Source organism: Vanessa atalanta, chromosome 4 (genome assembly GCF_905147765.1).
Source record: "Vanessa atalanta chromosome 4, ilVanAtal1.2, whole genome shotgun sequence".
NCBI lineage: Eukaryota > Metazoa > Arthropoda > Insecta > Lepidoptera > Nymphalidae > Vanessa > Vanessa atalanta.
In genome coordinates this window covers 5,122,460-5,137,686 of record NC_061874.1, presented here as the reverse complement: position 1 = coordinate 5,137,686, position 15,227 = coordinate 5,122,460, and the positions used below count along the sequence as shown (strand labels likewise).

The 15,227-nt window shown below is 31.2% G+C and overlaps 1 protein-coding gene across 2 annotated transcripts; it reads left to right on the top strand.

Moving 5' to 3' along the window:
• The first annotated feature begins 11,951 nt into the window (after nucleotides 1–11,951).
• On the top strand, nucleotides 11,952–14,794 carry LOC125077783. 2 transcript variants are annotated; one of them, XM_047689839.1, is made up of 5 exons: nucleotides 11,952–12,129; nucleotides 12,371–12,483; nucleotides 13,083–13,187; nucleotides 13,441–13,567; nucleotides 13,955–14,794. In XM_047689839.1, the coding sequence occupies exons 1-5, from the start codon at nucleotides 12,027–12,029 to the stop codon at nucleotides 13,984–13,986; spliced, it is 480 nt and encodes a 159-aa protein (XP_047545795.1). In that variant the 5' UTR covers nucleotides 11,952–12,026; the 3' UTR covers nucleotides 13,987–14,794. The 2 variants fall into 2 exon arrangements, with proteins under 2 accessions (XP_047545795.1, XP_047545794.1); XM_047689838.1 differs by having other exon boundaries at nucleotides 13,441–13,623.
• Nucleotides 14,795–15,227: the final 433 nt, after the last annotated feature.

Genomic DNA, 15,227 nt, shown 5'->3' with positions numbered 1-15,227 from the left:
TTTTTTTTAATTAGATTTTTATGTAAATATATTTTAAATTTCGAATGTATAATGCTCACTGTCTAATACTAGAATTGAAAGATTGATACATTTTAGTTATGTTTTCCGATTTCATATTTTAGAGCTACTGACGGCACATGTAGATTTTCTCACAACGTTTCAATACAAAGGCTGAAATGTAAAGTTAAATTAAATACTTAAATATAACAATTAACGGTATAATTAAAAAGGGTCGGCTTGCATCTTAAAGATGGACATTCTTTTAACATTTTTTTTTATATCTACACACTACGTTTTTTATAGTAACAAATATTTGCATAATGAAAAAAAATGTTACATATTTTTCGACCTACAAAATACGTAAAACGCGATATCCGAACGACAAAAGAAACAAAACTCACACCTGTCTGAATGATGAAATAACGGCTTGTATGAGTATAAGTTTAGTTTGTTTAGTTTGACCTAGATTCAGAAGCATGTGTATTGTGTGTGTGTGTGTGTAGGTGCTAAGGCGCGAATGACAATTCGAAATATTGGAAACAAATTAGTTGGAAGTAACATTTATTATGGTTTTGTTGCTTTTATATTGTTGGCTCGAGGTTCAAGTTCAATCTTTGAGTCCTCATCTAGGGTAATATATATATAGTAATTTTATAAATTAAAGTAAGTCTGTCTGTCTGTCTGTTTATTACGCTTTCACGGCCAAACTACTACGGCGAATTTGGTGAAATTTGATACGAAGCAAGCTTGAATCCCAAAGAAGTAAACAGGATACTTTTTATACCGAACACTCAGGTGTCAGCTTGTCAGCAAGCTGCCCTAACACGCTAGCGAAATCGCCATGACAACTAGTACTCTATAAATTGGGGATAAATTAATGCTGAATTTACAACAGCACGATGTAATTTAATTAGAGTCGAGTATTTTGTTATTGCAATTTATAATAGATAGTTATGTTATTAATATATCATCTTCTACATGACATTTTTTTCATATAAGATTAATAAAAGGCAGGCATACATACATATTAAATATGAAATTATATGTCATATTTATCACATTCTACATTAGAAAGCCTTTCTATACTTTTATCAGCGATTTCTTCGAATAAAAATAAAGTAAATCAGTCATATCGCGTCGACTTTCTTTGATAGCAGTGACTCACGGAGCGTCGTTAATCAACCTACCGGTTCAAAGAAACTGACTCAGTTTACGTCTTCCTTATACTGAAAGCTATAAAGGAATTACATTTATATTTACTATGCGATCTATGTGTATAATTCTATGAGCTTTTACATTTGGACCTCACGAATTCAGTGAAGTAACTGTCCGTTAATAATGAGTCACATTTAACTATTGAGAAAAGACTTTACCTGCTTAGGAGAAGAATTTCGGGTTTATTGAACTGCGGAATATAAATCGGTCAAAAAAATACCCGCCTTAAGACTTCGTCAAAATATTTTCCAACGCAAGATTAGTTAGTTAATTCAACACATGAAAATTAGTAATTGTTAGTTGAACCTAGGTATGAGTAAACATGATTAGAATACGTCCAAATACTCCAATCATTATACCACTGGATTAAAAGTATTGTATATCTTGACCCAGGGATTAATAAGCTCCCATAGTTTCATTAAATGATTTATGCGTGACGCGGGCATGAATGGACGAAGAGGAAATGTAGATTGTGACCTTTGTATTGATTATCATGACATCTTCGATTAATATTCCCAAACATTATCTATAAGAACGGTGTTCCATCAGATATTTTTTCTTAAGTTTTTCACTCAAGAATAAATAGCAAGTATCTTTTTAATTCAAAATTTTGATAGATTAAATGCAAGCGTTTAATGCATAAAATGTATTTTACATTTAATACTTCGAAGATCCTTATCGTATGTAAATGGCACGTTCTAAGAAATTATTTTAAACTCCGCGTCGAGTGTACAGGTGACAGTATAGGCTTTTATCGATGATTCATATCTTTCGGTCTAAACTAATAAGGATAAATTCTGCTATTACTACATAGATGTTGAAAGATTTATGTGCTACCGTTACACGACATTGAAAGTCGTACTGGTGGCTTATAGCTTTTGACACATTCACTCATTCAATCTAGCGCCATAAATCAATAGATTTCTCCCTATATTTCTTAAGCGATGGGATCAGTGTAACTACAGGCAAAAGAGACGTGTACGTGTATGTCTATGGCAAATGTGACCGCTTCTATTAAGAATTTAAGAAGAAGTAATCTCGCATTATTTATCGGGAAGAATGAATCCAACGTATAATTTCTTATAGATGGAAATTAAACACTGTATATTTCACACTTATTAAAAAAATACCTTCGCTGTCCACTACGCTAGTAATACGGTGGTAGGGTTGCTAGCCCCTCTGTAGGTACCACCCACTGATCGTATATTCTACCACCAAGCAGCAATACTTAGTATTGTTATGTTGAATGTTTAGTTTAATATTTCGTGCAGCGCTAAAATATATCTAACAAAAAAACTTACTAAAGAATATCAAAAGTAAATCTAATATTTAAAAACCTAATAATAACATTGAAAATGGCTTGTATAACATATAATTTATTTTTAAGTGGCTTATCAGCTTTACATAATATGTCACCTATTTACAAAACTTAGTATACTTTTTATAGCTACATAAGCGACCTTGCCTAATTTAGAATAAGCTCCGAACCTTCTTACAAATGAGCGTTTTCCCAGCAGTGGCGAATTAATGAGTGTGAATTTATTTTCTCAACTATTAACCACAAATTTAGACGCCTCATACTTCGTCCTTATGAACTTTGAGAGCCATTTATTTCTCATATTGAAATGTCCTAAAAATAAAATCCATGTACTAATTGACATAAATTACTTATCACGGTGTTAATAAGAAAATAATTATTAATAGAAAATATCTATATCCAAATATTTAGCATTATTGTACTGTTTTGATGGGTTCATGAAGGCAAGGATTTTTATAACAAAGTTTGGTCAAGTAAGTCATATCAGGAATGTAAGACTCAAATATATAATTATATTTATTAAATTAAGGATTACACTATTATGACTAAATAATTTTAATGTTTGCAATCAAACAAGCTATGTTTATAGTAGCCGAGTATTTGGAATCTGTGTATATTATTATGTAAACGATCGCTCATCGTTCAACAATTCAAGAGCATAAATACAAAATTTCACATGAAAATTGTTTCAAATTTTGCCGCGCGTGGGAAATTCTTGTTAACGTACGGATTAATCGTTTACATTATCGCCTAAATGGACCCGACATTGAGACAGGCGTAGACATCAGACCGAATGTTTGAATTTTATAGTTCTAGTAATTTCTGCTCTAGTAAAATTCCTTTGTTATGTTTTAGAAAATAATTTAACGGCTTCGTTTTCAAGATTGCTTTTTTTTATTGCTAATGTCAATCAATAAAAGATACTTATTGCGGATAGTCTATTTGTAGAGTATAAAAAGAAAATAGCTATTTCAAAAATGGAACAAAGTTATTTTCGGAGTTTTCCTTATTTGAACTTTCGGTCAAAGATATTTTTATCTTCTTACTTAAAGCAAAAAATTAATGATTATATTAAATTCAATAATTTTGAGTATGTTTATTTTATTGTGTTTTAGATGACACTGATAACATTTATGGTTATTGTATTGTATGTATGCATGTATATTTTAAGAAAATTTATTTATTTTTATAGAATAATTGGAAGGACTCTTATTTCGAAGTCTTGTGGTTGAATTTTAGGGTTGGTCCAATAAAAGATGTAGTAGCAGCAGCTATTTGGAAATTATAAACACTTTACGACGACGACCTCCATGGTCGAGTAGTGTGTATACTGGTTTTCATGAGTACGCCACTCCGAGGTCCTGGGTTCGATTCCCGGCCGAGTTAATGTAGGAAAAGTTCATTAGTTTTCTATGTTGTCTTGGGTCTGGGAGTATGTGGTATTGTCGTTACTTATGATTTTTCATAACACAAGTGCTTTAGCTACTTACATTGGGATCAGAGGAATGAATGTAATGTTGTCCAATATTTATTTATTTATTTATAGTTTTTGTCATCAAATCATGTAAAACCATTGCTTCTGCGCCTGATCTCTCTCGCGGTGTGCGTTGTTCCTTCAAATCTGAAGGAACAACGCACTAACTCTTATAATCATAAGAGTTATGGAATAAATAAATAAGTGTTTGTGAACACTGGTGTACCGCAATATCTCTCTTATTAGTTTAACAGTTAGCGTCCATTATGAAAGGTAGCCGAAGCCGAAAACATCGCGTTAAAAACAAAAATATTTTAAAACGAAAGTCTAAACTATTCATATTAACTTAAATACATTGTCGATTCATCGTCAGAATATTATTCCCCCGCAATTCTCTGACCCTCGAATGTCGTTTCAAATTTAAGATCATTTATTTAACGAACAAGATAGCCATATATTAACCGCATACCTTCGCAATTAAAATTCCACATTTTTCAGTATATTTATTTGATTTCCTACCGAATAACATTTGAATGTGTGTAGTGTATAAATAAAATCACATCATCGTTTTATTGAGATCATATGCGTGGTCACAGCCAGTGGTCGTGGAAATAAAACTATATACTGTACCCTGGTTTTTTTTATATACTATTTTTAAATTAATGCTATTATTCCTTGCGTTTATTTCTATTATGTTACTATTTAATTTTAATTTAAACGTCATTAAATAAGAAATCAATTTAATGTAGTTTAACAAAACGGTTTAAGGCGTTTATGTTTTGTTCGATTATAGTGGACTAATTACTATTGTTAGTTATTACTAAACAATTATAATTGTTTCGTACAAGAACTTATAAAGCAACAAAAATGCATTAAAAAGATTAATCAAATAAAGCTAGTACAAGCAAAAATTTAAATAAAAAAATGTTTTTGAAACTATTTCAACTTTGACTTTTAAATATAATATACCTACTTGAGATATTATCCATTATTTTAACAATGTAGGTACACATTGAAGCATTTGCTTCACCCTATACATAGATTATATATAGATATCAGTAAAATGAATAAATCTAATCCTAACTTATAAAAAAACGACTGACGTGTCAGTTAGTAGATACATTAATAAGATTGTACCTAAAGATACTATCTAATGGTAATCTTGTAAAGAAACAATAAAAATATCATAGCTTTTGCGGTCAATATATTAATTATTTTCACTAGTTTCCTTATTATCTGTACTAAATACTTCCCCGGGCTTATTATGTACCTACACTCTTACAAGGAGAATCATTATTCGAAGATCAGTGATGTTATCCTGCAATAAGATTTGATCGGGTTATCCCGTGTACAATATATTTCAAATATTGATATTTATAATAAATTCCTTGTTAATGAATATATCGATTGTCAAAACACTTATGAAGTTATATCAACACATTCTTTTCTGGTTTTTCTATTAAGACAATTTATAATGCGGCTTTTGGCAAAAATGTTTTTCCGTTATATATTTGTCAAAAACCACACAACAGTAAATATTATCAGTAATACGGATGCCTTTTTAAAATATTGTCAAAACGCTAGGATGAAGGCACATGCGAATTATGAGATTAGATGGGTCCTAAGAAGATAAGCCTATTGGTAATCGAGTATATGTTAAGACGATGTCTTGTTCATTCGTATACCACTATTTATAGAAAATTGTCATTGTTTATTTATTATATTAATTTATTCTCTACATGTGCACTTATGATGTGGTTACGCATAATTTATTCAGAATTACGTAAAAAACTATTGAAGCCTTTTTGGGTGTTTTTTTTTAGTCAATTAAGCAAAAAAATCAAACATGACGTAACGTTCTTAACAAAACAATTCAGTAGGTCAAAAAGAAAACTATATTTTAATAATATAGAAAATAGCCCTAATAGGGTAAAATTTTAGGTTGCGCCGGTTACGCAGATCAACTTAATACATTTTAGTTTTATTGATAAAAAATTGCAGCCCGGTTTTAAAGGCATTATGTCCATTATGTTCCTTAGCCTCTTTATTTGTTTTAGAATGATATCCAATTTGATTATGAGACTAAGTTTATGCATCTTTTCTTGGGCACATATCTGTGCACAATAATAATTATATTGCATAATAATACTACATTAAAAACTGGAACCCGTCTTAAGATTGGCTGCCATATCTGAAATATATCTTCCGTTCTCTTTACCTCTATTTTGGACGATATCATTATATAAAAACGCAAAAGAACTCATTTCTCTAGTTCTAAGTCTACGCTATACTATATTTATATATGTGTATCAAATAGTGTATCTCGTACATTTTATTAAAATTCATTAAAATTTGCTTCACTGATACAGATAATCTTTTGACCTCTTCTTTCCGTATTTATGAAATACAGAGAAATAATCATTGGAATGCAATTATAAATTAATCAGAATGTAAGTGTAATATTTAGTGAAAAAATATTGGGACATTGTGATTTAAATTGATTGATACGCCGCGTTATATGTTGATTCAGAAAGTCAACGCTAATATCTTCGGTGCAATCATAAATTTTTGGATGACGTTTTTCTTTTGGAATTTTATTTTTTTAATTTCTAGAAATTCTGTTTCAATTATGTCAAGCCTCCTTTAGTCAGTAATGATGATTTATGAGGGTGACGAGATGTGAGTTTTATAACATCTGTACAAGTCGTGCGAGATAGGTGTCAGGGGGAGACATGTCCGCAACTCTCTTAAGGGTGACTATATGAACTTATCATGTGGAAAAATAACACGTTTGAGCTCTTATAAAATAGCCCAAATACTTAAGTCATTTATCACATCGCGGATCGCTTATGAATAATATTTTACCGCTTTCAGATTTTGGATAAGAAATATTTCGGATTATCCGATTATTTCGGATAGTTTCAGTAACGGATATTACAATATTCAGAATTGGTAAAAGATAGCATTACAAGTTATCAATTTAACTTATTTATATGATATTATAGTATATAATAACGGAAAAAATAGCTTTAAAATACAATTAGTCTCTAAGTATCTTCAGCACTATGCCAAAATAAATTACAATATAATAATTTTTTATCGGTTTTGTTACGGTTACGGATACATTTTTATTTCGGATATCCGATAATTTCGGTTTCCTTTAATATCCTTTTAATGAACTTTAAGAAAATTTTAATAGAAAAGTCAAAATTTAACATTAATAGACGATCGCATTGATTGCCTTTTGTATATGACACGTATATCTTCACATTGATGGAAAATTTATGAACTGATTTTCATAAATGTATTAGTGATGCAATTATAAAATATAATTATGCAATTATAAAATATAATGTATTGCGAAGCAATAACTTTCCAGTTAATTTTCAATGGAAACATTATAACATACCTCATACATTTTAATGCTTATACAACGAAGTTTGATATACTGACGTGACTAGGAAATTGTTATAAGCGACCTATCCAACTTCTCTTGACCTTTTGTCCTTTTGTTTTCCCACTAGCTTTAATAGGTCGTTGGAAGTGAGCCACTCCATTAACGAATTAGCCTGAAATTTGTTTTACACGTATACGTCATCATTTACCGCTGCAAGGAACAGTGCGTGTACAAAGGCTTTTAGAGCGGTTCAATTAATAAGCGTGGGCGGAAAAGTTTTTTAGTTATATCTTTTAACAATACGTATTAAGAAAAATAATTATGATTATGTAAGTCGAAAATCAATATGTATACATTGAACCCGTTATCTTCAATACAGACATTGACAGAGTAGTACTTTCCAAGAACCATGGTTTTATTCACTGGCACATTTCTGCTCAATTATATAATATATATATATAAGTGCGAAACAAAATTTCACTCGACACGAGAATTTTGAGACTACAGGTCTGATTTGTTTGAAATTTATGATAGCTACTTGTTTTCCGACGTAGATTCAAAAATAGAATTTGAATAATTCACAATCAATTGATAAGTATTTTGAATGATCTTTGATGACCCAACAGATGTATTAAACAATCATTTCAACATCATCATCTTTCAACTTAAAAACATAATCGCACGTTCACATCACATATATATTAGGTACATATCATTTATGTTACAGGCGTTTTATATAAAAGTAACGATTTAAAAATCTTGATAGAATTCATAGATTATATGTTATCGTAATCGTCACCGCGTTAATACGCTCATAAGCAAATATGTGACGCTTATTTAGATAACGAAACGTATCTCAGAAGTCACGCTGAATTAATATCCGGTCATAATATAATTCCATAAATTATAAAAACTAACCTAAAAATACGAATATTACAGATGACTTACTCTTATATAAGAGTGATATGTTGCACTGATAATTAGCATATATGCATATTATTTTTTTACATTAGCAGCCTGTAAATTTCTCACTGCTTGGCTAAGGCCTCCTCTCCCTTTTAGGAGTCACAATTAATCCTAGTGCATTGAATAAATACCCACATATTATTGTCAAGACATGTGTTTTCTGATTTAAGGGGGGCAAGTCAGAGCATTAAATATACTTATATTTGCTTGGTCCGCCCAACAGCAACAATTAGCATTTTTGGGTCCCGGTTTGAAGGGTGAGTGAGTCAGTGTAACTACTTCAACTTAACTTCAAGGGATATAAAATCTTAGTTCCCTAGATTGGTGGCACATTGCCAATATAAGGAATGATTAATATTTATTACAGCACCAATGTCTATGGGCAGTGGTGACCCCTACATATAACATTAAAAAAAAATCAATAGGAATATTACTTGAGTTTCCTTCAAAGGCCGATTTCCTTCGATTTTAGTGAATAATGAATGAATTCATCAGTTTGATGTAAACCTTGTGAAAATTTTTGATTCTCTTGAATCAGACCACGAGCTAGCACCTGGTTGTTAACAATGTAATTTGTTTATAGTCACTAAGTAAAGCCTCGTTTTCACTAGTCACCGTGACGTCATCGATGACGTGTTCGAAGAAAAGTTTTTGTCGTTTTTTTTTTTTGATTAAATTTCACAAATTATGTCAGGTTTTCGCGTTACCGCTTTATATGCGAAGTTCGTGTTCAAACAAACAATTACGGTGAAATTTTTAAATTGCTAAATCGCAGTAACATTCTTATTTAGTTAGTTAATTTACAGATGGAAATTTTTAGTTCCGGGTTTTTTTTTATAAAATAGTACAGTAATTTTATTATTACATTACCACACTTCTAGTAAATAATTTATTGCAAGTTTTCTCGCTAAGCGACATTACCAATGGTTATTTGTATTATTAATTAAGTTGTAAATTAAAAAAAAAGGTTTAACCTTTTAGAGAAATAAGTTGTGTACAAATGAAAACTAACTATTTTTAATTCTCATTTGCATATGATTAAGGCTTTAATGTTATTAAATTGAATATGTTTTTTTTTGGGAAAAATAAGTTTTTATATGCATATATTTCATACAAAAATTTTAATGATTACTTAAATGAAATCTATTGTAAACATGCACATAATCTACAATCTGATGATATGTTATATATTATATATAAAACCGCCGTCCGTAGATATTGACACTGTAAGATACATTAACTCTTTCAAATATCAATGTCTCATCATTATCGACAACGATATGTACCTTGTGCTGCTGTTATTAACATTAAACCGGAACAAAGCAATGAAAGAGCTTGCTGTTCTTCATTAAAAAGAGTAAGGCGTGCGTGGTACTCGTCATGAAAGGCATGGCACAGCTGTGTATATAATCCAGTCTATCAAATAAATCAATTATTACTTTTTCAATTATACGATGAATAATAATCAAAGTGGGGTTATAGCACGTGCCTCCTAATGTTAAATCATAGCGTCCGTCTGTCCCTGACTCTATAACCTCTTTACGTAGTCATCAAATGATAACAATCATTACTTCTCTCTCAATCTGTCTCCAACGCATAATATTGTGTAATTTCTATAAATAATGAATTTCTTAGTCTTAGTAAAATATTACCAAAACATTTTCCTTATAAAAACAGGTTAGTGTTTCTTAAGTTAGCATCTTTCGAAATGAGTTCTGGTTATTGGACTTCACGGGAACACAAAAATTTTTTGCCTCAATTTTTTTTTTATCTTATACAGTGTCGTTCGTTTTAAATAATATTTTAAGATCGTATATGATAATACGATGCATCCTTGACTCTCATTAAAATTTATCGAATGAAATATAATATAAATTTAAAATAGATTTTCCATTTTGATGGGATTAATATATTCCATAACACTCAAGTGGCTTTTGATGACTACGTACAGGCTTTCCCCACTGGATAAAATTTGCGGTATAAAAAAAATTCAAGGAGCAATTAACTAAGTTCATTATTAGATGTAACTAAATTAAACAATTCTAAAGGATATATCTTAATTAAATATAATTAACGTTAGTTCAGATAGTTGACAAGTACTAAGAAGCGGTGGTAGGAATTTTACGGCAATTAGTTAATTAATGTAATATATTTATAATTGCAATTTTTCAGTGCCTTTTCATTGAGTGATCAGTGATTTTTTAATAGTGGCCATCGAGCAGAGAGCTCACCCAATTGAAAGTTACTACCGCCGCCTACGGACATCTGCAACACCAGGGAGCCCACAGGTGTGCTGTGGCCTTTAAACTAGCTTTGAGTGGATCCTTTTGGTTAGCCATCTATTCATCAGTTTCTCTCACATTTAATATTAATATCCTTTATTGGTAGGAAGCAGTGACTTTCCTTAACTTAATATATACAATGTATACGGACTTTAACTTTTAAGAAGCTTTTATTTACTTTAACTTATCGCGTGTAATTCAAATCTTGAAACTATTTAAACAAGTTTCACCTCACCAATAGATTAAAATTTTGATATGATAACAAAATTATGTCGAATTGCATAAGAATAATGCCAAAAACAGCTAAATATCAAAAAGCTGATACGGGTTAATGTATAGATCACGCTGTTTCTAAAGAATAGGTGCGGAACCAAAGTAGCTTATTAACGATTACTTTTTAAATCCATCTCGTGTTTTATGGTGAAATATATATGGAAACATAACAAGGAAACTGACATGTTTTAAAATACGTTCTGAGACATGGGATATCCATAATAGACCAATGTGTTATATAATATTAAAATTATTAAGAGTTATTTAACTTTCTTATAAATAAACTGCTAACAATAAATCACGAATTTCTAATTTTATTTCAATTTCAATATTAAAATACGGTAGTAAATTAAGGCCACCGTACGGTGTGTTCTAGATTTAGAATTTAGGTTATAATTTAAGAATCGCACGCGCCGAATTTAGGGCAATCTCGATAAGGTCCGGTTAACTTAGAATGACGTCAACACGTTCACATCAAGACCCCAAGTAATATAACAGACGATGATGATTGATAAGATTATCAGGAGCAAGCGCCGGTAGTTTTCGCAATAATGACACAATACTTTATAAGTGTTGAGAAATAGTCATCGCATGAATTATAATAATGTCATTCCAAAGTTACACAAATATCGACAAGACTTATCATCGATATCAACGCTCGAATTCCTTTATTTCTGAAACACCTGCTGAGGTTTTTCCCGTATATCTGAAAAACTCAGAATTGCTATCGAAAACGACAATCGAAAGAAATATTTTATATCCTTATCGAATAATTGTATATTATAATAAAGATATGAGCGATTGTTTTGGGATTTCATGAGCGGTGAATTCATTTAATGCGGATTAAATTCAACGCATGTATTCAAAGGTAAAGCTCGTTGCGTTTCGTCGAAGCGTCGCGTAGCATGACGTAGGATCAGCTGTGCAGCGTGACGCAACGGCGCGGCGTGCGGCCGAGCCTGCCACACACCCGCTGACTCAGGCTTTATAATAGAAAACCGTCGCGCCAACCACCACAAACCACCAGTCCGCCAAAGGAGCAACACGTACGGGTGACCGTGAATCTGATATAGTGCAATAGTGAAGTGAAGTGACAGTATAATGGCGAGAATATTTTTCTTATTTGTTTTTGTTGTGGCTGTGAACGGGTTCAGACATCACCCGAAGTTCCCGAAGGCCGATGAGAGCGACCTTATAAAAAAAGGTGATTTACCCCTGACCCTAAGAGGAAATTTAAAATACTTGGAATACTTTTGAAGGTTAAAAATATTTGTCTCATGGTAAAGTTTCTCTAAGTATAAAGTTTCACTTAGGTATAAGTCTGTAACAGTTACAATAGCTGATGCAATATTTGGCGGTTTAACACGTGCGTGTAAAACTTAATGACAACTTTCTTTTCTTATGTGTATGGTCTGTGAAATTAATCTTGAAATGTTTGTCTGCAGTGGCGTGCAACAGTACTTTGGAACAGCGAAGAAATGAATTCATAGAAAAGTCTAGATGTGGTGAACCAAAAGAAGTGTTCCAGGAATTAAAACTACAAAGTTCATATTTACAAGTGAGATTTATTTTACACAAATAATTTTAATGAACTTAAATATATCCATATATTTTTTTTTTATAAAAATAATTAACCTAATTTTAATTCAAGTAATTATCTAAATAATTCAATTAAGAATAATATAAATTTCTATTTAAAATATAATTATTATTATGGCAAATGAAATAGTACCCATTATCTTTCATTTAATTAAGTTTAACTCTAAGTTAGTCTTTAAATCGTAATATTGAACCGATTATTTCTTCCTAATTAAACTGTAACATTTTCCTATTATATGATATTATTTCGCAATACTTACAATGAAATCATCTGCTTAATTTAAATGATTGATAACAGAAATACGCGACCAATTTCACCGAACACGAGTAATTAAGCAAACATTTGCACTAAGATATGATTATAGATAAAGTTTCATTAATGAAACTCTTAACTCGCGATATTCTGCATGATTTTATTAATCAAAGTTTCACGGTTAAATATTTGAATATTTTACTAGGAACAATGTCGTTTACATCCGTGACGGTGGTCATTAATGCGTGAGAAAATCCGCTTCCGAATATTTAGATGGGTGTACTGACGTGAGCGTATTTCCCCAGGTTAGTCCGAGCTGGGTTTGGGTCAAGCGTTGTGTCGGCCTCTGCGATTTAGAAGCACCGGGCTCACAATGTGTCGCAACGAAGACCAGGATAGAACCGATCCCGGTAAGTTTTAAAGACTTAAATATTTATCTCACTAATCAAAGATCGACTGTTATCTGTTTGCCTCAGTTAATTCAAGTGCATCCTTGACACACTTGTCCATTTGCTCGTTTGCGCAATCCTTAACGATAATAATGACATAACAGACTGACGTGACTCAAAAAAGGCCCATTCATCATTGTTTTGATCGTACCGCTTTCAAACATAATTAGTCATTGTTGTTATAGCCTATTGATTGAAGTAATATCTCGTGCAGGTTCGAATATACAATCTAAAGACGAACAAGGAGACGTGTTCGACGTACAGCCTCGAGGTGCACGAGAGCTGCGGCTGCTGCACCTCTTCGTCCAGCGACTGTGCCTCGCCGAGGGTATATAATCCTCGTAAGTGCTCCTGTCAATGTCCCAACATGGAAGAAAGGCGGAATTGCCTCAAGAAGGTTCGTAGGATGATGGATGTCTGTGAACACTAACGTAGGTGTGGAACGGCACGCATGCTAGTCTAACGCAATTATTTTAACATTCGCTTTCATATCGATGTTTTTTTTTGTTTACAAAATTATTTTTTGCCTTTTTTGCATGGATGTTCAACAGTAAAAGCAATTCGTAATGCTTTTGAATATCTATTTTTTGATTTCCTTATCGATGTTTAATGTTTTTAATGCCGTACTGACATCCGTTGTTTTACAACACTGCTTTGACTTTTTTTTGTCTTATTCACCAACGTTATATAAAAGCAACGAGATCGAATTTAATTTTATATTGTTACAGCGGAACCAGAATATGAAGTGGAATCGATCTAAATGCATTTGTGAAAAGAAGAGGACTTTATGGTGAAAACCGAGGAAGTATTTAAGAATTTAGACGGGTTCCTATTAAAGACATTTGTAGTGCTTAGAGGACACTTAAAAAAATCCTAAACAAAAAACTTTTTACGAAGACTTCTATAGTGCTTCTATAGTGAGAGACAAAGTTGTGAAGTAGAAACGTAATAACTATGCGACTGATCAATGTGTCTTATAGTTAAATTGATTTAAATATAAGCAGTATTATGATAGACATAAGTTATTTATTCAATCGTTATAAGAATGGGACCAAAAGAAGTTGTGAATCGTTACGTTACGTCCTATTACCGTGTATTTAATTTCAACTTAATTTAAATTAGTTAGCGTCTAGTTTAGGGTTTTGGACATCCCTTATCAGTATTGTTTTTAGTATATCAGCGTTTTTGACGCAATTCCTAAATTGTGATATAGTTATTCAATTTTCCACTAGGTTTAAGACCAGTATTATTGAAATAAGTAATTTTTTAATTAATTTTATTTGCTTCTAGTCAAACTGTACTTTTGACGTATTTATTTGTATTTTAATTGTAAATAATTATAATGTCTCGACTTTTTGTAACAAGCTCTCTTTAGACAATTGTATATAGCTTCAATTTTGTGTATTTTTTAAATTATTTATAAGACCTAGTCTAGCTAGTGCCAAAGGCATGTGCAATCTCAAATGTAAATAAGTATGAAAAGAATAATAATTTATTTCTATTTAATTTTATAATACGAGTAGCTTACGAAGCTTTAAGTGATCAAATCACGTGATTAGTTTGAAATGTCAAAATGTAATTATAGATGACAAATAAATTTGTACTTAATTTATTTTATATATATATATCGTTTTATTTCACCGTTTACAAAATCGACAGATTTGTTACATAATAACCCTCATGTATCAATAATGGCAAGAATAAGCACAATATACTCGAATATAATAATTAAATTTTTTTTATTTTTTATTTTCCAATTGAGGTATAATTTTGCCTATCAAAATAAACTTGGATCAGCAAGTAACAGTTCCAAACTATAGATAATAAGCTATATAGAAAGGTTTATACCTTGAAATGACAATGAGCCTCCTCGTCTCATCCCTAAGGTAGCGAATAAATTAAAGCTTAAATGGAATTTATTAAGGTTTAATTATGGCTTTAAAAGAAAATATATCCTATGAATATCCTACTAAATTCAAAATAGATTATAAATATCAAAAC

Bases quoted from the DNA above. Each gene is read 5' to 3' on its own strand.
- LOC125077783 (XM_047689838.1), top strand. From the start codon at position 12,027: ATGGCGAGAATATTTTTCTTATTTGTTTTTGTTGTGGCTGTGAACGGG. The intron at 12,130-12,370 runs GTGATTTACCCC...GTTTGTCTGCAG, and splicing joins GAGCGACCTTATAAAAAAAG to TGGCGTGCAACAGTACTTTG. The intron at 13,188-13,440 runs GTAAGTTTTAAA...TATCTCGTGCAG, and splicing joins CCAGGATAGAACCGATCCCG to GTTCGAATATACAATCTAAA.